General features: G+C 45.4%; 1 protein-coding gene across 5 annotated transcripts in view; it reads left to right on the forward strand.

The window, feature by feature from the left end:
* The first annotated feature begins 9,679 nt into the window (after positions 1–9,679).
* The window catches only part of PWWP2B (PWWP domain containing 2B), a 32,970-nt gene continuing 16,836 nt past the window's right edge, over positions 9,680–25,813 (forward strand). The window contains exons 1-2 of one of the 5 annotated variants that reach the window (XM_083616967.1): positions 9,680–10,001; positions 14,306–14,709. In XM_083616967.1, the coding sequence (XP_083473093.1) occupies positions 14,567–14,709 (143 nt within the window). In that variant the 5' untranslated portion in view covers positions 9,680–10,001; positions 14,306–14,566. Of the gene's footprint in view, positions 10,002–10,693; positions 11,245–11,562; positions 13,973–14,292; positions 14,710–25,813 lie in introns of those variants that run through there. The other 4 variants (XM_083616964.1, XM_083616966.1, XM_083616965.1 and 1 more) reach the window with 4 other exon arrangements.

Genomic DNA, 25,813 nt, shown 5'->3' on the forward strand with positions numbered 1-25,813 from the left:
AGGTAAACGGCGTTTCTGTGCGCTGCTGTGGTTCGCCAGAAGCGGCTTAGTCATGCTGGCCACATGACCTGGAAGCTGTATGCCGGCTCCCTCAGCCAATAAAGTGAGATGAGCGCCGCAACCCCAGAGTCGGTCACGACTGGACCTGATGGTCAGGGGTCCCTTTACCTTTATGTCACTAGGAGAGCCACATTCCCAATGCTAAAGGATGAGCAAGAGTTACCTCTGAGATGACAAGGGTCACTTTGGATCCACAACTTCAGCTAAATACATTGCTATTGAGCAGGGAATTCCAGCTACAGAAGCATTTTGGTGGTGCAGCATAATTTGGCTTGTTAACCCAGCACTGACAGAATAGACCAATGTACCTGAACAGCAAAGGTGCTTGGAAAAGTAGGGATGGAGAACCTTGGGTTGAGCGAGGGGGGCAAATTTCTTGAGAAAAATCGCAAAGAAATTGGACTTTTTTGAGCTATTTCTATGGAAAATCAGATTTTCCTGGACATTTAGCCAATTTTCGCCTGGACACTGCTTGCCGTTGCAGTATTCTGGACATTTGCTGGACATGTGGCAACCCTAGGCCAAGCCCCTCTCACCTGTCTCCAGCCCTGCTCCTCACCTTGTGCTATTGCCCAGCTGGAATGCATCTTTGAACTTTGTAACAGTGCCTCTCGGTTGCCTGTATTAAGAGATGTATGTGTAGAAACCTCTACCTTTCGGCATGACTGAAATGTACTAAGGTAGGAGTCGCCACTTTTGCCTCTGGCCCACTCTCTCTTAGTCTCTGGCTCTGCTTGCCACTGGCATGTAGCCCCAGAATGCTGCTTCTGAGGCAATGCAGTCCTCAGGCTAAAAAGCTCCCATGTGCCCCCCCCCCAGTGTAGAATTATTCCTGATCTCCCATCTATTGGGCTTGGGAAACTGCATAACATCATCTTGGCTTCCTGGATGGGTTTGTGTATTGCATGTCTAAGCCTGCCCAGTTCAGCATTTTGGATGTGGTTGGAGGTGAGCACCTAAAACAAGACGGCAGAGAGGGAAGCTTTGATAATTACATCCAGAAGAAGGCGTGTGGCTGGTTCTGGAAACTTCACAAGGCATATTCAAGTCTGAATTATTATTATTATTATTATTATTATTTAATTTCTATACTGCCCTATACCCGAACGTCCCAGGGCGGTTCACATAAAATAGCAAATACATAAAATAAAACAACAAACAACAAAATAAAACAAAAACAAAAAGAGCCAGCATTTTAAAAAGGGTATAGGATGTAGATCAAGTCAGGAACAGGCCTGGTTAAAAAGGAATGTTTTTGCCTGGCACCTATAGTTGTATAGTGAAGGTGCCATGGTAACGTCCCTGGGGAGAGCCACTGCAGAGAAGGCCCGTTCTTGTGTTGCCACCAAGAAGGGCTTCAAAAGATGATCTCAGGGTCCGGGTAGGTTCATATGGGAAGAGGCGGTCCTTGAGGTATTGCGGTCCTGAGACATTTAATGTGCTTTAAATCATACTGGAAGGTTGATCATGGGTCAGTTCTGGTTTTCTGCCTGAAGAACACATCAGCAGTGACTCCTTGGTCAGCACAGAGCAGCCTTCTCCTCTCCAAACCTTCCTAGACTCCCAATTCCAGTGCAACATGGTCAGGGATGGTGAGAGTTGTAGTCCCAAACATTTGGAGGTCACCGACTTTCAGGGGGTTGGATTAGATGACCCATTGGATCCCTTCCAACTCTACAATTCTATGATGCAATGTTGGGGAAGGCTGACAGAGAGGGTCTCATCGTAGGGTTCCAGCTAGAACAATCGCCCAGGGCAAAGTGTCCCAGCTATGAATGCCCCTTCTTTCTGTCCATCATAGGCCACCTACCATCAACTGCTGCATAGGCCATTGAGTCTTAACTCCTTGCTTCCAAAGCTGCGATTCCTAGAATTGTTTTGGGAACTCTGGGAATTGTAACTCTGTGAAGGGAACAGTGATCTCCTAGCAATGCTCAGCACCCTTAACAAACTACAGCCCCCAGGATTCTTTGGGGGAAGCCATGACCCTTAAGATGGTGTAATAGTGCTTTAATAGTGCAGATGTGGCTTAAGATACCTTCCACGTACTGAGGGCTACTTTTCACTAAGGTGTCAGAGCTACAGAACTTCAGGCAGCCAGCAGGGGTGACTTCATTGAGCGCTCCTCCGTACAAAAAGGCCTTGTGCACAGAAAACAGTTCTAACCCTGACCTGGTATGTTTCTGTGTAGAGAAATGTTTTCTCCTAGGGAACATTTCTCAGATATTGTACAGCCCGGGAACAGGGTCATTGCCTCAGTAAAATATGAGGGCAGAGGGGTACAAGAGGCCTACAGCACTACTGACCTCGTCAAGGAACTGCAACATATGAATAACAAAGTTACAAAGAGGTCAACTGCTCAGCTCACAATTTATCAGGAGAGCACCAAAGTATCCACAAGTGCCTTTTCTTGCAACTGTACAAATCTGGTGGTGGTTTTTTGTTCTTGGAGAGAACCATTGATTCTACTGTTTGTTGCGGCTCATTCATTGCAAATTAATTGATGTAGTTGATTCTAATGGCAATCATCAATTAACTGCAACGTGCTCAAACAGCTGTTGGTTTTAGTGAGCGGCCTAAGTTTAGATACATTTCCCAAATGTGTATATGTATAAAACCACATCTTAAAAATAAAATGCAGGTACATTTGCCGGTGTCAGCTATGGGCAACTTAAATTTGCCACATGATTAACTCTGCATGTCACAGTGTTTCCTTTGGTTTCTCCATTCTGGGATCAATTTCTAATCATTTGCTTATTTTCCTTTGTCCTTAAAAAGAATCGATCTCTACAGCATTGGACTGAGCAGTGATGTAATGCAGAAATGGTTGGACACTGCAGCTGCATTCCAACATTCCCTTGCCTTTGGGAGTGACAAAGGCAGTTTTCCAGAGGCTAAATATTAACCAATCCTCCTAATCAGCTACTAAAACCTTCAACTGTACTTTGGCTTTTTTTCCTGTGGTAGCATCCATTTTGAATTGAGTCAGTACCCACTCATGTTTGATCATGATGTATCATATCATGCTACGTTGCTTAGCTCATAACTTGCCTTGAATATCTGTGTGCACATGATTAGAGAATATTGTGCTGGATCCAAAGGTTAGCCTGGCGGCGAGGGCAGACTTTTCTTTTCCCTGCACATCCAAAACCTCTCCAGAGGGTCAGGGGATCTCCCTGAACAACAGGATGAGCCGTGACAAGGAAGTGACTGTTTGGGGACAGATTGCCAAAAATTGGCCAGAGACACTTTGCAGAAGTGGCACTCCCAACATTATACTCTTTTAAGAAGATGGTGAAAACATACCTCTTTTACCAAGCTTTGGGAGGTGAAGAGGTGCAATCTGTCTGAGCTTAGTTTAGTATTGTACCTTTTGCTGTTTTGTGTTAATTTCATGTGTTATGTTAGTTTATGCAGTGTTTAACTTCGCATTGCCCTTCAAATTGGTTTTAGCAATATGCACTGATGTGTTTTAAGAAGTTGTATGCAGCCCTGTGACCACAGTTCCATGTGTTATGGAAATACCTAAATAAATACATTCATTTAAAGTGATTCCTCTGCCCCTCCCACTTCAATCCCCTTGACGGAGCCCAGGCTGGTTGGGGTATCCTTGATCTTCTGGAGATACTTTGTGGAAGATGGGGCGAGGGGAGGATGAGAAAGATTCATTATTGGAACAGCCCTTTTGGAACCAACCCACTGGGCGTTTCCCAGAAAATAAAAACATCTCCAGGGTTGGGCTAACTAAGAGGAGGGAGGGATGCTGCCAGGTGACTATGCAAATCTAGAGGCTGTAATATAGACATGTTTTGATATATTTAAATATCTCTATCAGTCATCAAGGTAGAATGGCAGCAAGCATACTGCTAACACCTTAATCCTAAAACATGAAATGAATGGGGAACCTGTACATCAAAGGCCTCCTGTGCATCACAGAGCACGTGGGAGTCTGGATCAGTGAGCATTTAGACACCAGATGCACCTAATGTCTAAATGCTCACTGATACAGACTCCCATGTGCTCTGTGGTGCACAAGAGGTCTTTGATGTGCAGGTTCCCCATTCATTACAATCTAGGCCATAGGTCTCTCTCTGTGTGGCTTACACTTCTGCTGCTTCTGCTGAAATGGGGTCAGGCAAGCCTCCTGCATTTGCAAGATGTGCAAGAGCTAGGTATAACAGATTGAAGTTTTGCCAATGGAAAAAAACCTGTTTTCATATCATTGTAGGATGTTATTAACCATGGGTTTTAAATGCCACCTTTATTTGTTTGTAAAACAGTCAACGGGGCCACAGCAAGCTATATTAAACTTCAGTTTTGGAGAAGGAGTAAAAAATTAATAATAATTATAGTATAATTATTGCAAATAATTATAGTCTTGCATCATATAGATCAAGCTAGTGGGAGAGACTCAGCCCAGATTATGAAAAAATAGGTTTAGCCTTTAGAAACAAGCTCATTGTAGATTTCAGTTTTCCTTGGTAGGTGAAAAAAAGACTCCTCTGAAGGTATGAGCTTTCAGATCAGTTTAAAACCAGCGAAAAGCTGGTCTAGTTTATCAAAATATACAGCAGGCACATTGTTTTCATTAAAGTAACAACACTAGGCATGGAGATGGGCGTAGGAACTGTATTACTCATTCTTGCCAGCATTCAGTAGATACATGAGACAGTCATGCACAAATGTACACACATCTCTTGCAGGTAGGTGGACGCCTTTAAGCACAGCTCACAAGCAGTTTAGTATTTCTGTACATGAGTGTATGACAGGGAAGCTCACTTGGAGGGAGTAACATCATGGGAGGGGTGTTTCCAGCTCTCTCACCTCTTGCCCTTGGAAGCCTGATAAGGACCTATGGCTGGAGAGGGACTGAGAGAAATACCATTGCGGGGTGGGGGTGTGTTTCTAGGAGGGTGGTGAAACTGTGAAGCTCCCTTGTTACTTTTACTATTGGATGCTGTGCATTGTCTAAGTAATCTTGTCATATTTATAGTATTGGAATGTGGGTTTTTGGGTATGCTATTATAGTGGTTATTGCTTTGCTATGTTAATGAAATAGTTGCTACAGTAAATGTAATCCGTTCCGGAAGCCCTTTTGGCTTCCAAAATGTTCAACAACCGAGACGCGGCTTCTGATTGGCTGCAAGAGCTTCCTGCACACAAGCGGAAGCCATGTTGGATGTTCAGCTTCTGAAAAATGTTCGAAAACCAGAGCATTTACTTCTGGGTTTTCAGCGTTTGGGAGCCGAAACGTTCCAGAACCAAGCCGTTCGGAAACTGTGGTTTGACTGTACATTATTATGAAATTGCTTTGGTAGTACTTGTTTGAAATGCACCCTGTTTCTTTGTTGTAAGCCGTTTCGTGCATGATTTCTTTGTGCGTGGGAAGGTGTTGTACAAGTGAAATGAATGAATCTTTCTCTTTTTTTTTTTGAGGTCTCTTGTGGCTTGGAATGTTGATGCGCTTGTCCTAGGGTGCTAGTTGCATTGTATTGGCCATCTTCTTGGGAATTCTAATGCCCCATACCTGCTCGGGAAGCTGCCTCATACCAGACCAGGCTATCTGTACACTTCAGTTTAGTGCTATCTATTCCATTTTTGTTTCTCTCAAAGGCTGCATTTCCTTGCGTGTAATCTGTTGGTGGGCGGAGGCACATGCTGGCCGTGGGCAGGGCTGAAGCCAGCCATGAGCAGGACTGCAGGCAAAAGTGAATGGGACCCCTGCCTCCTTCACAAACACAATCTCTCCCCTAGTAAGCTGCCAGGGGAGACCTAGATCATCCTGGCCAGAGGTCTGAACTGACCACACCTGAGGTCAGTAGGCTAGCTTTGAGGGGCACAGCACTATCTCTGTACTCGAGCCCCTGATCGCCACACCTGGTGCTTGAAATGGCTTTCCTCTGTCTGAGGGTTGGACTGGTCCTGCTAAGGACATGAACTAAGGAGCAGGCCCCATAGAGGCCTGTGGGGCTTCCTTCTATGTAAACATGCTTGGGATCATGCTGGAAGTCACTTTACACAGGGATGGGGAACATGTTGTTGAACTCCAGGTGTTCAATTTCCATCAGCTCCTGCCAGCATGCCCAGGAATGGTTTGTTTTATTATTATTATTTATGAATTAAATTTATATACTGCCCTTCATCTGAGGATCACAGGGCAGTTCACATAAAAATACACGGTGGGATCACTGGAACTCAGTTCTGGCACCTCTTGAGTGAGTGCCATTGCCATTATAAGAGAACAAGGTGAGGTCTGACACCTCTTTTTCTAGAAAAATAGCGCTGGTGGTGAAGTGTAGGTGGGATCCCACGAGGCAAGACACAGCGATAACAGCAAGAACCTTTATTGAACAACATAACTGGGAAACAGGGGCAAAGCAACTGCTTATATACACTCCTGAAAGTCTGGGCCACTCCCACTCCCAGCATGATTGGCTGTCTAAACTTCCAAGCTGCGAATCACGACTCAGAGTTCAAGGGCCAATGGCAGAGGCCCAAATTCTGAAATGTTCTATGATTGGACATCATGTATCAAATCAGAACACAGGAGTTCAGAATCCTTAGTCCAGACTCAAGCTCAGGCAAACACAGACCACTGAATACATAACAGGTGGGATATGTAGTCCACTGGCATCTGGTGTGGCCACAGGTTCCCCCATCCTAACCACCTCAGTTGCCTGTGGTATAAATCATCCATAAAACAAGAATCTGCAGCGGGGATCTTGTTCTTAAGTGTTCTCTGGGTTGAATCCAAAGAGGGAAGCCAAGTGTGAGAAAAGATTTCAGAGGAACACAGGCTTATGCTACATTTGCAAAGTCCCCTTTGTGGTAGCTTAGGAACAGTGTTTAGACATCGTTGGAGTTTTGAGCTAGTCCATGTGAAATGTGCTGCCCTCCAAGCAAGTTGCCTTGTTTTCTGCTGCTAAGGAGCAACGTTGATGGCTGTGGCTGCACAGCAACCGCAGGGAAGGTTATTACCGTGTGCTGTGCAGCACCTGCCAAATATCTATGCAGCAACATGGACAGACTCGCAAGGAATGTGATTCCACTGCAGCAACAGAAGAGAAAGTGCGATGGAGCAGCCCGGTCAGAGCGAGCAATGGAGCTTCTCCTCAAAGGAAGGGTCTGGTGACTGCTGGGGACACAATCCACCAGGAACTTTCTGTATCCAAACCCTGTTGCTTTTACATGAAATGCAGTCGTTGAGCAAGAGCACAGCTGCGACCTTGCTCAATTCCCATTCAGATAAATCCACTAGGGAGGAAGGTGTGGAAGAAGATTCTGGAAGATCGGGTCTTTCAAATTTCCCAGGTATTGCCACTCCTTTGGTTGGTGTCCGTTAGCAAAGCCACATCAACAGATGGAATCCAGAGAGAGAAAAGACCTGATAACACCACACTGAGCAAGCTTTAAACAAAGCAGTGTATAACTGGAGGAGAAAGGAACGGAGAGATTACGTCTTTCCTACTTCAGGCCTTGTATATAGCAGGGAGACATTAAAGCAAACATACAGAGGAAAACTCCCTCAAAACGCCACAGCCAAGCTACCCCAGCACACATCATGCCACTCTGCCTGGTTGCTAAACAGCACCTCCACCCCTCTTGGTTAGTTGACTTTAACCCTAATAGAATTAACCCTTAATTTGCACATGGAAAGATCTCTGCTGCTTCACTTACAACAGTGTCAAAGATCAGTTTGCTCTGTCACTTCAGATGCTGTGACTATGTCTGTTTGACATAAGACTATTAAGCCAGGAGGCATTTGGAGATGCAGCTGCCCCTCTCAAAAAGGGATAAAAATCAGTTGCAACCAGGAAGTGGAGCGGAGATGGAAACAGCGTTTAAGAGAGCACCTTCCTACACAAATGTAATATGTATTTTGTGTACACACAACATGCCCTTTGTGGGTGTTACCAGATTCAGCTGGAACAGGATATTAACCGCTGTTTCCTTCTTTACCCAGCTTCCTAGGCACAATGACATTCTGTTGGCTTTGAGACAGGGAACTACATCTCAAAACACATAGTGGACCACAATGACCAAATAGCCACCAATGACCATCACTCCTTGTGGTCCTTTGCCTTTATCCACTGTGTGACCCAGAGTTTTGGGAAATCCGTGCCTGTCCCTTTCCACTTTCCAAGTAAAGTAACTGCAATGTGACAGGGGTGTGGAAATGTGCCCCCCCAGCTTCTCTACCTGGCCCTTGGGGACCCTCCCCAGGCCCTGCTTACCTACTCAGCATCCTCCTTACATTTGCCTTGCTGGGACATGAGCTGTGATCACACCTGCCAGATTGGAGGATGGAGCATGCATGTAGAAACATCTGGCTTTTGTGTGCCCACTGTAGTCACATCTGTTGATCCACCCGCTTTTGTCTCTGGCCCCATCCACACAAAAAAATCTGGTATGCGGCTCCCAGAAGCTTGGAATCCTTGGAATGAGAAAGCTTCGTCACTCCCACAAGGCTACATGATAGCGTAGTGGCTACATGCATACGGGGCAATTAGGGGAAAGGCCAACACATTTTCCCTAAACAAGACAACATTTCCACTTTGAGAAAGCATGTAAACTGTAGATTGCCTTGTTTTTGTGGTGATTGTGCACATTTATTTTCCTTCGCTGAGTGTGTCTCCTGGTACATGCAGTGGTTATTTTAAAAAAATAGCATGGAAACAATCAAACCATATAATAAAAACTGTGAAACAGCATTATAAAAACCAAAATAAGGAAGGTGAGGACACAAATTCAGCAGTAGAAAAGTTGTGGGAGGGGGTGGGGAGAATCTAGCTCAGTCGGCAGATGTCAGGGCCATGAGTTCAAGCTCCACATTGCAGGGGCTCGGACTAGATGACTCTTGTGGACCCTTCCGACTCTACAATTCCCTGATTCTAAGAAAGAAGACAACTAATAGAAGATGCTGTGTGTATGGCAGAGGAATGTCAACACATTTTATAAGCTCAGGAAAAAAGCCCTGCAGTACTGTGTTCAATGGAGCAGACTCCCCAGGAACCTGTGCACAGGGTAAAGGGAAAGGGAAAGGGACCCCTGACCATTAGGTCCAGTCGGGGACGACTCTGGGGTTGCAGCACTCATCTCGCTTTATTGGCCGAGGGAGCCAGCATGACTAAGCCGCTTCTGGCAAACCAGAGCAGCGCACGGAAACGCCGTTTACCTTCCCGCCAGAGTGGTACCTATTTATCTACTTGCATTTTGATGTGCTTTTGAACTGCTAGGTTGGCTGGAGCTGGGACCGAGCAACAGGAGCTCACCCCGTCGCGGGGATTCGAACCGCCGACCTTCTGATCGGCAAGTCCTAGGCTCTATGGTTTAACCAACAGCACCACCCGCATCCCTGTGCATAGGATAGCTGACCCTAATAAACTGGGTATTATGCTACAGGCTGCCTTTTGGTGTGTGTGTGTGTGTGTGTGTGTGTGACATTCCTTGTGTGGCGAGTGCTGTCAGGATGTGCCCCTGCATTTCAAAGTTTATCACTAAGCCACTATTTACTAGTTTAGCTGTTCACTAGTTTCTGCAGCGCCCCCCCCCCACGTGACAAGCATTTATCATCTGCTGTTCAATAGCTAGAGGTGGGCAGAAGATCTCTGAGTGATTTGCAAATGGATTAAGCAATCGGCTTCCAATTGTCTAAAAAGCTTGCCCTACCCTCAAACTAAAAGAAGAAGAAGAAGAAGACTGGGGTGGGGGTGGAGAGAGAAACCAGGAGTGAGTTTCTGCATTAATTTAAAGGATTTGTGATCTTGGTTGCTGGTATTGATCAGAAAGTCCTGCTCTGAGCATGTGCACGACTTAGTTCTAAGCGTTTGTCCGCTGCCTGAGCATTTTGCACCTGGCTCCCGTGGGTGGATCTCCAGAGTTTTAGTGGCAACAGGGAAAAAAGCAGATCCCGCAAGCCTGAAGTCTGTCCAACCCCTGCAGTAAGTAGCCTAGCCGTTTCCTTTTACTTCTATTGTTGGAGGGTTTTGGAGCTGGCGGGCGGTGCTTTTGCAAATCCTCTGCTAGGAATGTGTTCAGGAGCAGGCAGAAGAGGAGGGGGCGTGCCTGAGATTCAAGGTGGCGTCCTGCCCTGCTTGCCTATGGCAGCCTTCGCCAACGTGGCGCCCTTCAGATGTTTCCGACTACAACGCTCATCAGCCCTAGATCTGGAGGGCACCGGGTTGGCAAAGGCAGAGTTAAGGCTTAGCTGTGTTTTTATATGCTCCATTCAGAGGTTATCCAGATTGTGAAGAGCCTTGCACCCGGAGAGGAATACATACGGAGCACCAACGTAGTAAGCTTTTTTTCCCACAGAAAAGGGGCCAACATTAAAAACAGCCCAGTGCACATAGGATAATAGAATTTTTAGAGCTGGGAGGCACCCAGGGGTCATCTAGTCCATCCCCCTGCAACGCAGGAACATAAACCATACCGGAAGGAGCATTGGCCCCTGATTTAGAGGTCTAAGAATTGCACAGGTGAATTTTTAACATGTATGAGCACCATCTCGGAGCAGAAAAGCCTCTCCAGCAGAAGCCGCCTGTCAGGCGAGGAGGGGGCGGCGCCTCCTCTCTCCAAGCAGCCACCGAGGCAATGCCAGTAAGCAGCCGCTAGGGGGAGCGTGGTGGAAACGAAACGCCGCGCATAGTAACTTCGCTGAATTGTCAAACATTGTCACGGTTAAAGGGGCTGAAGAGAGACAGTGATCGCTCAGGTAATGTGAGAGCCGCAGACTTTCTCCTCCTCGTTATTTCCGGGCATTCCGATTAGTCTCGTTTGAAAAGGTTTAATTCAGACTTGCTTGGGAGCCTCTTCCCCCCACCCCTGCGCCCATCTTGCCTTTTTAACGTTTTTCTAGCCGCTCTTAATAATAGTAATAATAATAATAACAACAGCAAATAAAATCCGATCCAGGCTGCAGAGGACGGTGGGATAACTTCGAATAAAGCAAAACCATTTTCCCAGCGAAAGAGAGAATGATTAAAGCGTGGCCATAAATATCCTCGATGCTCCTGCTTGCAGTCTGGGCTAAGAGCTTTTGAAGCAGCGGGGGGGGGGGGGGTGGCGGGAACGAGAAGCCCAGGAGCATAATTTTGCAGAGAGAAAGTCCATTGAGACTGCAGTGCTGCTATACATGTCTGCTCAGCAACTGAGGCCTTTGAGTTCAATGGAACTTGCTCTCAGGTAAGTGTGGCTCTAGGATCTCACCCCGAATAGATCTGCTGTCAGGTTAATTACGAGGCTTGAAATGTGGCAAGGCGGATGTAAGGTTTCTCCTGACTTGTGCAGAATTTGCCTGGCCCTGCTTCAGAAACAGTTTCTGGACAAGAGGGCTTTGGGGGAGGGGGTGGGGTGGAGGAGAAGCCTCTAGCGAATGTTTCAAATAACCACCACACTGTATTTCTAAATCACATTTGTTTTCAGTACGCTTGAATACCTGGAGCCAAAAGCAAAATTATGCAACTCAAATACAATTTAAAAAAATAAATAAATAAAGAGGGTTGACTAAGAAATCCACCCATTTTTATTTTATCAAAATGGTGGTGTTTGCCATACATTCTCTTTACTCTGTCTCCAAATTATGCCAAACACTTTGTACTTTCAAGGGGGGGGAGCATGCTTAAAGAGTTGCAATCCACTTAATCCTGAGAGTATGTCCCATTGAGCTCAATAGGGCTTACTTCTGAGTAGGCATGTAGAGGCTTGCACTGCCAAGGAAGTGAAATTTGCTGTAAAGGCTTTGAAGGCTGTTGTTGTTGTTGTTGTCATCGTTGTTGTCCTCTTGGCCTCATTGCTTGCTTTTAATTACTTCCTTTGAATGGGCTTAAACCCCCCCCTTTGTTTCCAAAGGATAGAACACTGTATGTTGAGGTAGAAAGGCTGCCTTTCAATGCAGCTTGCAGCCCATCTAGGTGTGTTATTCATGTGATAAACTGTGTTAAAGGTTGTGCTGGTAAACAGATTTTTTTTGACAGCATTGGAGATTTCTATCTAAAACAAGCCATTGCAAGAGTGGCAGGATCAAGAGGAGCTGCTGGCCTTGCACCCCTCTCAAAGGCAGTTGCCCTCTTTTTCTTTCCCTTTGGGTACAGGCCTCAGAAAGCAATTCTACACAACACCAGGCAGAGTCCTTCAATTCCAAGAAATCTTTGGATCTCTTCCCCAACCCTTCCCCCAATTCCACAAGTACAGTACAGACACCCAGTAGTAGCTTTAACCCTTTTTGTTCAAATCTCTGTGTTTACTTATCAACCTTCCTTTTTCCCCCCTTTTCTTTTTTAACTTCCTTGTTGCTTTTGCCAAAGCAGGCCCCGAGAGTGGCCTGGTCTTTTGCCCATTCTATTTTTGTTCCACTGATTGTGACCAAAAGCAAGACTGCTGCTGAATCATGATCCTGGTTTTCTTACGGAGCATGTTTTTTAAAAGCATTTTATTTGACGAAGTGATGGGAGGCGGGTGGACACTAAAGTTCCCTGGTCTTGAACATGTTATACTTGGAAGTCTAATCCCCCTCCCCGCCCACATAAATTTGTGTTGCTTACTTAACTATGTGGATCAGGGTGCCAGGCAGATTCACTAATGCATTAGAATGCTAAACTATCCTCCCTTTTAAATTAGCAATTCAAAGCCTATGATTGTATGCACACTTACTACTAGGGAGTAAATCCTATTAGTGGGGCTTACTTTTGAGTGAATATGCATAATACTGGCTGCATGTAGCAACCTTGCAAGTTAGGATTTTGTAGCTACACTGCCCATTCAGAGTGCCATCTGTTGAGCCTAGACAGAAAGTAGTGTGTGGACAGAAAGTAGTGTGTGGTTTAGGGCTGCTGTCCTTAACACCAAAGAGGGAGTAAGTCTGTTGAACACCCTGAGACTTGCTTCTGAGTAAGCATGCATAGGATTGCACCACTGGGAAAAAAAATTATTGTAAATGTAACCCTGTGCATGTTTACTCAGAAGTCAACCCCAGTTGTGTTTATTCACAGGTGAGTAAATATAGGGTTAAGGATGCTTGGCTGAAAGCAAGCAGCACCCTACTTCTGAGTAAATGCACACTGCTAATAAGACAGAGAGCTATGTGGAATCTGTGTCGCAAAGAAGAAAGCAGGTCATAAATCTGTATTTCCAAACGCAGGCGGGTTGAGCTAAAGTCATGCATCCTGTTTTGGGATGACTTTATGCCTTTTGGGAACAGCTCATACTTCATATGAAATATCTTGCATTGCAGCTGGCATTGGAAATTTCCCATGTAAGTTGGAGAAGATGACCTCTCCTCATCACACTCCGTCCACCCTCAAACTCTATAAAAAGGGGAAAAAGGAGCTCAGAGGCTGGCCTGCCCACCAAATGCAAACTCACAGCTTTTTCTGCTGTCTGTTTTAAGCCAACAAATCCCAGGAATTGTGCTAATGGGAAATGTTTCTGTCCATGTAGGCGGAAAGTTTGGGGATTTGGTTACACAAGTCCTTTGTCCCAGGTCATTTTGCCCAAAGCACCATTGAAATGTACAGCTTCACCTGGAGTAAATGGTAAAGGCTGTATTCTCGACCTCACTTACCTGGGAATCAGCCCCTTGCAATTCAATAGGACATGCCTCTGAGTAGACAGGGTTAGGATTCGGCCCCACTAAACTCAATGTGACTCATTTCTGAACATGCCTGGCTACTTCCCAGCTTTGAAAGGGCGAAAGTGGTGTTATGTATTTATCAACTTTAAAGGCAACTCGAACACACGGCCCCTAGGTGTTGAAGTAGTCAGAACCTTTGTCTGGTCAGCAAACCAAAAAAAGGTTGCCCTTGCTTAGCCCAGGTATCTAAAGGGAAATAAGAAATAATTCACTCTAACTGTGAGCTTGTTCGGAAACCTACTGGACACAGAGAGGCGTGTGTTGCAGTGTCACCCACTCCAGGTAAATATCTAGCTTGGGGGAGGAAATCTCATGTTTTCAGCCACTGTTGGGGTGGGGGTGGGGAATGCATGGAGGTTAATCTGCTTTTCCTGCTCGCTCGTTTGAAAACGTTGCAGTATAGAGACGGGAGCTGTTTTAGCTCTGGACGGTCACTTGACCCTCCACGTTACCAGTCTTGCGCGTGGTGCTTCTGAGCACAAGTGTGGGGGCAGAGGGCAGCCCTCCTTTCAAGGGGTCACCCCGTTTAAAGTGGGGTGGGGAGGCAGAGGGGGCGGGACACAAAAGCACCCCCTTGTTCTATAATCAGCACCTTAATGTAGCCAATTGTTTCAGGATTCCGTCGTGGAACGTTCCCGGGAGGGAAGCATTGTGACGTCAGCGCACCTACTAATCCTCCCTGCTAAGGGGGAGCCTGGAGCCATGAGGTCATCGCAGCGGCCACTGTAGCAGCGCCAGCAGCAGCTTCAGAGGCCGGCGGGGTTGGGGGGGAGGGGAGCTGGCCCGAGCAAGGCCGCCTGGGATCCCGCAGCCGCACTCCAGTTGCAACCCGAGGCTGCCGCCGCCGCCGCCGCCGCCGAGTTCCTCCGCAAAAGCATGGAGGAGGCCGACGCGAAGGAGCTGCAGGTCGGCTCCTGGCTACCCGTGCTGGTGGAGCAAATGGTCAACGACACCCTGGTGGTCACCTTGAGCTGCGGGGAGAAGCGCTTCACGGGGATCCTCCTGGATTGCACTAAAAAGTAGGCACGCGAATTGCTTTATTCTCCCATTTCCTCCCCCCTCGCCCCCTCCCCGCCACCGCCACTGCACGCGCAAAACTTCCAAAAACGCGGGGGAGGGGAGCGGGGATTGCAACGGAGAACTTTGCCTTCCCCGCCGGGGCCTGCTGCAGGGCGAGGGCAGAGCAGCTGGGCAGGAGGAGGGATTAGGCCATAATCTGATTAAAGAGTTAAAGTTGCATGGCACGTTGCAGTGGGGGAGGGGAGGAAAGTGCAGAGAGGGGGTGGGGTGGAGAGGCTGGCTTTTCTTGCCCCTTCTGAGCAGCAGGTTCTGGTTTCATTTTCTGTTCGAAATTCCTCGTGGAAGAAATATTTTCTCCTCTCTGAAAGCCAGTTTTCAGATTGGTGCAAAAGGCTTTCGGGTCCTCTGAAAAGGTTTCTGCAGTGAGCCATAATTTCTGTGGGTGCATGTTCTTTTTGAAAATGTGCATCATATAGAGGAGGGGGAGAGAGAAGAAGCATTGCTTTCACCTTTCAAACCAGCAAACTTCTGTGTTTCCTATGTTGGAGGGAGGGGGGGTTGCCTCCAAATGTTGCAACTTTGCTAAAAGTTTTTTTCCTCCTTCCCCCCCCCCATAAAGCCCCACTATGTGCTGCCTATGGGTGGCTGCTGGTGCAGCAACATGATAACCTCATGATGTCACATGTTGCCATAATTACAGACTTCTTTGTTCAAAAATATTGCACACTTCAGAAAGCCTTTATCTTGAGTTGAAACAGCCTCAGCTTGTCATTTTTCTTTCTTTCTGAATTTAGCAAAAGTACCAACGTTGGAGTGTGTGTGTGTGTGTGTGTGTGTGTAGGAAGGAAACCTCATAGGTACATAATATAAAGGGGAGCAGCAAAGCCCCCCCCCTTCCCAATCTAGGGTTTACTATGTTTGGTGAAATCCCTGCAAATGAACAAAGGTTGGTGCTTTGTGTTTGTAGTAGAGAATAATGTTATCCACATGTATAAAATTGCAAGCTTTGTAGGATTATCAAAATGAAAGAATTTCATGTGCATAATAAATAAAGCTCCTAATGGTTTGTTAAAGTGCACATATAAGGTCCTCTAATAAGGGAGCCTTGTCTTGGCCAAACCAAAGCTGGAAAAGCAACCAATGATAGAAAATTGAGCTTAACCATGTTATTGAAACACTCCTTTCTAAATAACCTGAAATGGCACTGATTCTCTCTCCCTTCTGCACACATTCTTTTGTCCTAAAATAGCCAAAACTTCTTTGGAATACACCCACTACCCCAAACTGCAAATCGAGAGTCTCTACAGCAGGGATCACAGGGCACTCCTCAAATATGGGCCATTCTGTTTTCTGATGAGAAATTGTAAATAAACACCTGCCACTTCTGGAGGCCCCAAATTCATTTTCTGTAATAAGGACTTGATCTTGGTGACAGCTTCACTGTTCCCCCACCCACAGGCAGTGTGCAGCCATTAGCCTTTGACAATTATCCTGCAGGCGTTATCTCATAATTAGATATGCCAGCAGCCATTAATAGAAATGGCATGTGATTTTAACATACGGCTTCATGTGCTTTCCACCCCACCCCCGCAGTGAATATTTTTCATTATTTTCAGCATGTAAACATGCACTCCGTGACCAAACAATGTAAAATTTGCTTCATCGGGAGACACTATATTCAGTCTAATGGTGGGTTTATGTGGCTCTTCTCCCCCCCTCCCCCACCTTTCTCATTGTCCAGGTAGCTAAGTTACTGCTTCTGATATTGTCAAACTAGCCACAGAAATGCTTGCATTATGTGTCCAGCCATTGCTGCAGCTGTATTGATTTCTTCCTGGCACCTGAGACTCTGAAGCAAATTAACATAGGCCACAGTGCACTGGGATTTTTTTTGCGTGCAATCCCTGTTGGAACACATTGGAAGGCAGGGGCTCTCTCACCAAAGCCCCTTGAGTTTCCACCAGACAACCAAATGAGCAGTTTTCGTGTTTGTTTGTACATTGTGTTGCTTCTCTGCCATTCTGCCTCCTCCTCTATATAGGCAGTTCCAGCCCCTTGAATGTTGGCTTCTGAGATTCACTCTTTTTCTCTCCTGGCTGTTGCATTATTTCAAGTTACACCACCTCCCTTTTTCAAAAACATTTTTTTTAAAGCACAAAGCACACTATTGTAACCCACTCAGTTTAAGCTTGCTATTTAACTTGGTGCAGAATCAAGGCTGAATAGTTTGATAGCATTGCATCCCCTGTACCCGGGGCCTGTGGGCTCTTGATTGCCCCCCAGCCCTTCTTCTGGCTCATGGGACTTTCCCCAGGCCACACCCCTTAACTCACTCTGCTTTGCACCCTCCTTGAGTGTTCTTGCCCAGCTGGGATGTGTCCTTGTGCTGTGATCATGCTACTTGCTTGGCTGGGTGGAGGACAGAGACGGATGTCCGAGTGTTTGTAGAAACCAGCTTAATGTACAAAGCTAATACAGTGGTACCTCGAGTTACAAACGCCTCAGGTTGCAAATGCTTCAGGTTACAAACTCCGCTAACCTGGAAGAGTTAGCTCGAGTTGAGAACTTTGCCCCAGGATGAGAATGGAAATTGTGTGCAGGTGGCGCAGCAGCAGCGAGAGGCCCCATTAGCGAAAGCACGCCTCTAGTTAAGAACAGTTTCGGGTTAAGCAACGACCTCCGGAACTAATTAAGTTCGTAACTAGAGGTACCACTGTATTCATGTTCACTGCTCTGCCTTTGGCCCTGCACACCAGTGGCATGTGCCCCTCCTGCACAGAATTTGGCCCTCAGACTGAATAACATTCCCTAAAAAGGTAAAGGGACCCCTGACTGTTAGGGCCAGTCACGGACGACTCTGGGGTTGCGGCGCTCATCTCGCTTTATTGGCCGAGGGAGCCGGCGTACAGCTTCCTGGTCATGTGGCCAGCATGACTAAGCCACTTCTGGCAAACCAGAGCAGCACACAGAAACACCGTTTACCTTCCCTCTGGAGTGGTACCTATTTATCTACTTGCACTGCGTGCTTTCGAACTGCTAGGTGGGCAGGAGCAGGGACTGAGCAACGGGAGCTCACCCCGTCATGGGGATTTGAACCGCCGACCTTCCAATCAGCAAGCCAATCAGCACCACCCGCATCCCAACATTCCCTACCCTTGTGCTAAAGGCTACATTCAACCCATATTTTATGGGCTTCATATACTTATATGTATATGAAATGGCAATAAATCAAAGCCTGGCTATTGGTGTATGTACCTGGTGCAGTGTATTGTTGTCTGACTTGCCACACTTCTCAAGCCAGGTGCCTTTGTTACAATCTATTCAGTCTTTATAACTCTTCTGCGTTGCATCTGCTTGCTTGCTTGAGCTTATTCGATACAAATAAATGTTTTCCCCCAAATAACAGGGCAGGATCGAGGGGTCTCTGTAATTTTCTTGCCTTGGCTGGATTACAGTTTTCCCCTAGCAGATTTTCCTGGGTAAAGGCAATGTATACCAGCCCTTTTGGGTTGCTTTTTAATGCAAGGCTTAAATAGCTTATCTATTGTTTTCTTTTCCAAACCTCCCAGGCAGTTCAAAAGCTTGGTGCCTATCCATTTGGAGCACAGTTCCTGGCCCCATCCCCCACCCTCTTCCTTCTCCTCCTCTTGGTTTGTTTAACCTCTTTCTACTCTTTCTTTTCAATAGGACTAAGATACTTCATATTCAGTTTGATATACTTCTTTCCAGCTATCTAAAATGCTTCCAGAATTGCCTTGCCATCTGTTGCAGGTTGATTTATTTGACCGGTTTAACATAATTGCCCTTTTCATACACTCCCTGGTCAAACCAAGAGCTTTAAAGTTGTTACCTGAAAGATTTCTTTGAAGGGGCATCCTGGAGAAGAGCGTAAGATATTGACAGTGCAGTCCTCCTACCCACGTCCACTCAGAAGTAAGCCCCGTGGAGTTCAGTAGGCATTACTCCCAAGTAAATGTGCATAGGATTGCAGAATGGCTGAGTAAGGGAAAGAACCCAAAATAAGTAAAAGCTGCAGTATCTTGCTAGACTGGAGAGCAAAAAGTATAGGTGGGAGACAAAGGAAAAGAAATGCATGTGGAAATCAATGTGATTGGAAACGGTAAGAATAGCCAAACCTGTATAAAAGATGTAACAAGATACTAGAAGAATTAAAAGCCCAAGGAATGATGCACAAATATGACTATAAAGAACAGATCTGGGAGAGGGAAGGAAGCCCTCGTCTCTGCACAGAGAAGTTATGGCCTGAATGCTGCATCATGAGGGTTGGGAAAGAGAAGAGCGGCTTCTCTTTTCAAATGACTGATGTGCGCTGGAGTTTCTAATTTGCACTTATCAAGAGGTTGGAATCGAAAGGGGGAGGGGAGTGGACCTCAGAAAGCAGCTGGACTTCCAGCTCAACCATTTCACTTCCTGATTTATTGTGGCAGACAAATCTGCATGTCCTTTTGCTGTTTTCCTACATTGTTAGATTCAGTATCTGAATGCCTGTATGTTTTACAGTGATTTTTTTAAAGAAATGAAACTGTGTTTATATTGCAGATAAGTATCCACAAATGACGGGGTTGGCTTACCACTTTGTTATTGTTCTGAGGTCCCCCCGTCCCTCTCTTGGCACATAGAGAGAACAAGGGGGGGTGTCTCTCATTTGTGCTGCTGAGGAAAGTAAGAAAGGAGAGGTTTCTCCTGTGTGGAAGAGACTCCTGGCGTTTCTTATATTCTCCAAGCAGCACAGCAAATGGAATCTCTGTGGAGGATATCTGTGTGCTGCCCTCTGTCCTGCTCAACAGAAAGCTGGGGACGCATCCCCTGGCAAGTTGTTGAATGGATTTGCAGTCGCTTGAACATTGGTTGTCCACAAAGAGGCATGTTGAGCCTGTTTTACAGTACACCCAGCTGCTTTGCCCTTCACCCACCTGCAACAGCAAATATTCTGCCTTTGGGGTTAAATTTTGGATAAAAGTAGGTGTGTTGCCCATCCCTTAATTTAGCCTTGTTTTGACAAGTATTTGATTTGGGCAGGAATAATATGATAACAGGGAGGGCTTTTTCCATCCCCCCACTTCTGGTTCTCAATGGTTTATTTTTTTATTTTTTTAAAAGGGTTCTGCAATTTTTTGACCAACTACTAAGTTAGAATTTTTTGTTGCTCTCCATCTCTATGAAACCACAGATTGTAAATACTTCTGCCTCCCCTCCCCTCCTGCCATCTACAGTGGTACCTCGGAAGTTGAACAGAATCTGTTCCAGAAGTCTGTTTGACTTCCAAAACATTCGGAAACCAAGGCTTCCAAAGAACGTTCACAAACCAGAACACTCACTTCCAGGTTTGCGGTGTTTGAGAACCAAAATGAATGAGTACCAAGGCATTTGACCACCAAGGTACAACTGTATCTATCGATTGATTGATTGATTGATTGATTGATCAATCCATCTATCCAGTTTGTTTACTTCATTTTGCATCTCAGCAAGTAAGTACTGTGAATAAACTTGCAGACTGATCCAGTGTGCCTTTTCTTGTAAGGAAGTATTACTGGGTTCCGTAGGATGTACTGCCCAAGTCAGTTTGCGTAAGACTGTAGCTTTATTGGGGCGCTATCAGTGTTTTCTGAAATGTAGCAACTTTGGTTGCAGAGAACCAAGTGAGAATGGGGTGGAGGGCAGCAACAGGACAGATGAGACATGGATAACATACTATAGTAGGAGGAAAAGCCCTGAAGGTTTGGAATGGCAGAAGAAAGGGCTGAAAACTTCTGCCAGTTGAAAGGGATTCTTGGGAGCAGGTACTCAAGAGTTGAATGGAGCTGTTTAAAAGCTGATGAAGGTACATCTTCCTAACTCACCTCTGCTCCAATGAAGTTGTTGCAAAGATGAAATAAATCCCATTGGTCCCTCCAGGCTGTATTTAAGGATGCAAATGTGGTAAATAGGTTTATATGGCACACAAGTATAGATGCTGTGCATATGAATCTACCAGTTGTTAGAAGGCTCCCTCCTAGAGTTGGAGGCCTCCTGCTTCATCTCCCCATGTTCAGTGCAAGAAATTCAGGATCCAGCCCCTCCGTCCGTTCAGCCTCTGCTTGAAGGCCTTGAGTGATGGGGAGAACTCACCAGCCCTCTGAGTAACTGGTTCCTCTGGCAAGCTGCTCTTCTCTTAAATGCCAAAATCTATCCCTGTTTAACATAAAACCAGTATAACATCTCTGTAATGCAAGCATTGCAAGTTTACATATGTGTCCCAAACCCAACACGTTCTCCTCGCTTTGGTGATCTCCAGGGTGTGAGCATATTGGCCCAGAAAGGCAACTGTGTATTTCCAATATGTAGCCTTCTGTGCTGTTTCAGCAGATACTTCCATCCTTGAAGAACTGTGTTGGGAGAAGATTGGCAGGTGGTATTAAGGGCATGCAAGGTTTCATCCCTCTCTGTTAGTCCTAAGAATGGATGGTTGAGAGAAAGAAAGAAAGAAAGAAAGAAGAGCCAAGGCCCAACTGTTTTGAATTTCCAGGGACCAATCTGAAGCACTTGCTACAATGAGGAGAATGAATCTGAGTATGGGATTCTTTCCCAGTTAAAGGATGTCTTGTTCCAAGCCAGCTTGGTCTCTGGAACATCTTTATTTTGACATTAAGCGCACCGAACAAAACGCAAAATGGAGGCCAGGCCAAGAAGAAGGGAGCAGGTGTTAGGAAAGTGAAAGCCTGCTATTTTAAAGAGGTAGTTAACAGCTGCTTATTGAATTGTCATGCTTAGCAGTGCCCATGCTTGTGTTAGTCATTCATGGAGCAGAGGGAAGTGCCCTTTGGAAAGTCTGGGCTTAGTTATTTAGCAGGCTGAGTCATCTGGCAGGTAGGAGTTCAGATGTGCCCTTGTTCAAGTCTTTCCTGTAGCTATTTAGCTTTGCAGGGATTTGCCTTTGCCCTCTGCCACCCCTTGGCAGCTAACGCTGGGAAGAAGAATATTGACTCCATCACAAGATAAAGTCTCTGCGGTCTCTCAGATATAGGGGGGGGGGCATTTGTAGAGGAGAATTTATGAGAAAGATACTTAACTCTCTTCTCACCAGTTCTTACGTGAGATACATCTGTGTTTGGTGGTGCTTGTCCCCTCCCCCCCAACTGGATTTACAGCCTGTTCCATAGTCCAATTTAAGGACTGAACAAATTAAAACTGCCTTTGCGAGGGAGAATTGGCAGTTGATGTAAAGGCTAAGGCCTCTTCTTCCACCAGACAACTCTCCCCTGAAAATGTATAGGATAACACATCATTGGAAACCCTATATACTCTGTGCCCCTAGACTTCAGTATATGGCGTGAATACTCTGATGAGAAAAATTGAGGATGTTAATTCAAGGCTCTGTAAGATGTGCTAAATAAAGGACTCTGAAACAGAGCTGGAAAAGTATCTCAAATTCATAGTGCCAGTGTGGCAAATTTTGTAGGTTCCAGCCTTGAGGAGGGCTGTGGAGTAACTTGGGGTCGCATTCACACTTAAAGGAAATGTTTCACCACAGATCTTTTTGTATCATTGTCTCCCAGGTTGCTGCTCATTTTGTGGCGTTTGCCTGATAAAAGGCAACTAAGTTTCACTCTTTATCTAATGATGTCATCTGAGGTTACATTATTTATATGTATAAAAAAAATAAAAAATGTGCAGTAGCACCTTAGAGACCAACTAAGTTTGTTCTTGGTATAAGCTTTCGTGTGCATGCACACTTCTTCAGATACCATGTAAATTATTTATATGGTCTCTCTCTCTCTTTCTTGTGTGTAAATTAATTGGCTTTGTTTCCCAATATCGCTATCTTGTAGGTAAACACGATACAGAATTGGAAAAACAGTGTCCTCGTTGTGATGGCAAACTGCATTTCATGTTTGTTTGTTTTTATAACAAAAAAGCTAGGTTTGATGGAAACTTAAAATCGCAATGAGCTAAATGTCTCATTTTACATGTCTATTTTTAACCTATCTTCTCCCACCCTTATTCTGCTCCTTAAACACATCTACCCACCCACACTTGCCCAGCCACCATCACAGATGATGCTCTCTGACTTATTCCAGACACTGATTCCACTGTCAGTGGAAGAGGACTGAGCATGGCTTGTCCTGGGATTCTGATGCTCGGCCCAGCACAGCTTTGCCTCAGCATTAGGATCAGGCAGCTGGAGGCGTGTTGAATACCAGGGCGTATTTGCTCAGCTCTAAGGGCCTAATGGAAAATGTTGTTTTGATGCTGGGCCTCAGCTGACTAAGGTATTTCTTGGCTGCATAGAATGGGCACACCTTCATGAATTTTGCATAAACTAAACTGCATGCGTTTTGCGCATATATACCAAGCCACAACTCATAACTCATAGGTGTGGCTTTGATGAAAATTGGCCTCTATCCGTAGCATCCAGTATTTTGTATAATGTATCTGAATGCCCTGGTGTTCTCCTTCTTGATTTGTGTTCTTCTAATAGAATTGTGGAGTTGGAAAGGGACCCCAATGATCAACCCTACAGTGCAGGAATCCTAGATAAAGAATCCCTGATAGATGCCCACCCAACTTCTGTTTAAAAACCTCCAGTGAAGGAGAGCCCACCGCCTTGCGAGGGAGTCCACTCCACTGTGGAAACAGCTCTTAACTTCAGAAATGATGATGATAATAGTAGTAGTAGTAGTAGTAGTAGTAATAATAATTTATTATTTATACCCCGCCCATCTGGCTGGGTTTCCCCAGCCCCTCTGGGTGGCTCCCAACAGAATAAAAAAGCAATAAAATATCAAACATTTAAAACTTCCCTAAACAGGGCTGCCTTCGGATGTCTTCTGGAAAGTTCTTCCTCATGTTTATTTAGAATCTCTTTTTTGTAATTTTAGTCACCAGAGCAGCAGAAAGCAAGGTTGCTCCATCTTCCATGTGACAGCCCTTCAGATATTTTTGTCTCAACTTTCCTTTTTTTAAAAATAAAATATTTCCCTGCCAAAAGGTTCATTAGAACAATCTGTCTAATGAAGTGAAATATCAAGCCAGTGAGCATACTATTTATTAATTTCTTTTTTGAGGTAGGAGGTTCTGATTATAATTATTATAATAAAAAATTATAATTTATTCCCCACCTATCTGGCTGGGTATTCCCAGCCACTCTGGGAGGCTCCCAACAGAATATAGTGGTTCCTCAGGTTACATACGCTTCAGGTTACAGACTCCGCTAACCCAGAAATAGTGCTTCAGGTTGAGAACAGAAATCTTTCTCCGGCAGCGCGGTGGCAGCGGGAGGCCCCATTAGCTAAAGTGGTGCTTCAGGTTAAGAACAGTTTCAGGTTACGTACAGACCTCCGAAATGAATTAAGTACTTAACCTGAGGTACCACTGTATTAAAAACACAATCAAACATTAAAAACATCCCTAAACAGGGTTGCCTTCAGATGTCTTCTAAAAGTCAGATAGTTTTTTATTTCCTTGACATCTGATGGAAAGGCATTCCACAGGGCAGGTGCCACTACCAAGAAGGCCCTCTGCCTGGTTCCCTGTAACCTCACTTCTCGCAGGGAGGGAACCGCCAGAAGGCCCTTGGAGCTGGATCTCAGTGTCTGGGCTGAATGATGGGGGTGGAGATGCTCCTTCAGGTATACTGGCCTGAGGCCGTTTAGGGCTTTAAATGTCAGCACCAACACTTTGAATTGTGCTCGGACACGTACTGAGAGCCAATGTAGGTCTTTCAGGACTGGTGTCTTGGTGGCCACTCCCAGTCACCAGTCTGGCTGCTGCTGATTGAGTGAGTTTGTCTCCCTGCTGGGAATGTGTGTGAGGTGAGTGCCCTATCCCTTTACCCCATATAACCCAGGCTCTCCCCATGTTGTTGACCTACAACTCCCATGATCCCTGGATTGTGCAAATTGCTCTTTGTAAAGCTTGAGTGCTTGGGGTTTTGTCAGTCAGTACTCAGTCACACACAAATTAGATTTTATGGATGTGTGTGGCCTGTTCTGGCTGCAGTATAGCATGCCCATTCTGGTAACTGTCTCCTCTGAGCATAGAGAAGGAATAGTAGATGTTGAACATCTTTATATTTGATGGGAAAGGAGGCTTGGCTTTGGAGAGGGCAGGTCTGTGATTACCCAGAAGGTTTTAGGAGATGCCTTCTCAACAGCAAGGAGATATCGTTTTGGCTACGTGTGTTAATGGCAACTTTCTTGAAGGCAGCAGTGAAAGCTTCTCTGCAGAGCACCACTTTAATTCAAAAATCTCTGTTAAGATTGGGGCAATAATATCCTCTTGGGATTAAAATAGTTCCGGCTGAAGTATTCTTCTCTCCCCCTCCCAGGGCATACTGAGGAACAATTGAGGGTATTGTTCTCTTTTATACCACTGACACTTTCAGAAGTAGACTAGTGCTGTAAAGAGTACAATTGCTGTCTCTGAACATTTACTTGCTGTCCCAAATGCAATAGCCAGAGCTGGCAACACTGGGGGTGGGGGATAATAAATGGGATTCTGAACCAAGAAAACACACATTCTCTACTGTAGAAATCAGATTTGCTCAATTCTGGCTTCAGTTTTTATTTTGCCAAATGAAAGCTTTGCAAAGGAAATATTCCCCCCCTCAAAAAGGGACTCGTGAAAGATTTGAGCAGGAACACGCTAAATATATGGGAAAGAAGAGACTGAAGTTATGTTTCAGGTTGTGCTTTGTGCTGCAGTGAAGATTCGAAAAGTGATCATTTTTTAAAAAATATTTTGGAAAATGAAAGTTAAGATCTTCATGAAGTAGAATTATTCCATAGGTTCAGTGAACCTTTTGGGTGAAGTCGGTATACTTGTTCCTTGTCCAAGGGCACTAATATGATCCTATCTGGAGAACCTTTTCATTCAGTGGATGGAAGCAGCTTATAAATGCCAAGGAACAGATGCACAGACCATGCCCTTCCATTGAAATGAATGGAGCTGCTTGCTTGCATCTCTGTAAGCATTTGAGCTCCTGAATTGAATGGCACCCTGCTAATTAGAAGTAAAAAATTATCTGACATAGCCAAGGCACTAGACTGCAGTTTTGGATGGCAAATATGGATTGATAACTTTCAAAAAGACGGTTCTGCATTG

This window comes from Podarcis filfolensis (assembly GCF_964270895.1).
Source record: "Podarcis filfolensis genome assembly, chromosome: 5".
Lineage (NCBI taxonomy): Eukaryota > Metazoa > Chordata > Lepidosauria > Squamata > Lacertidae > Podarcis > Podarcis filfolensis.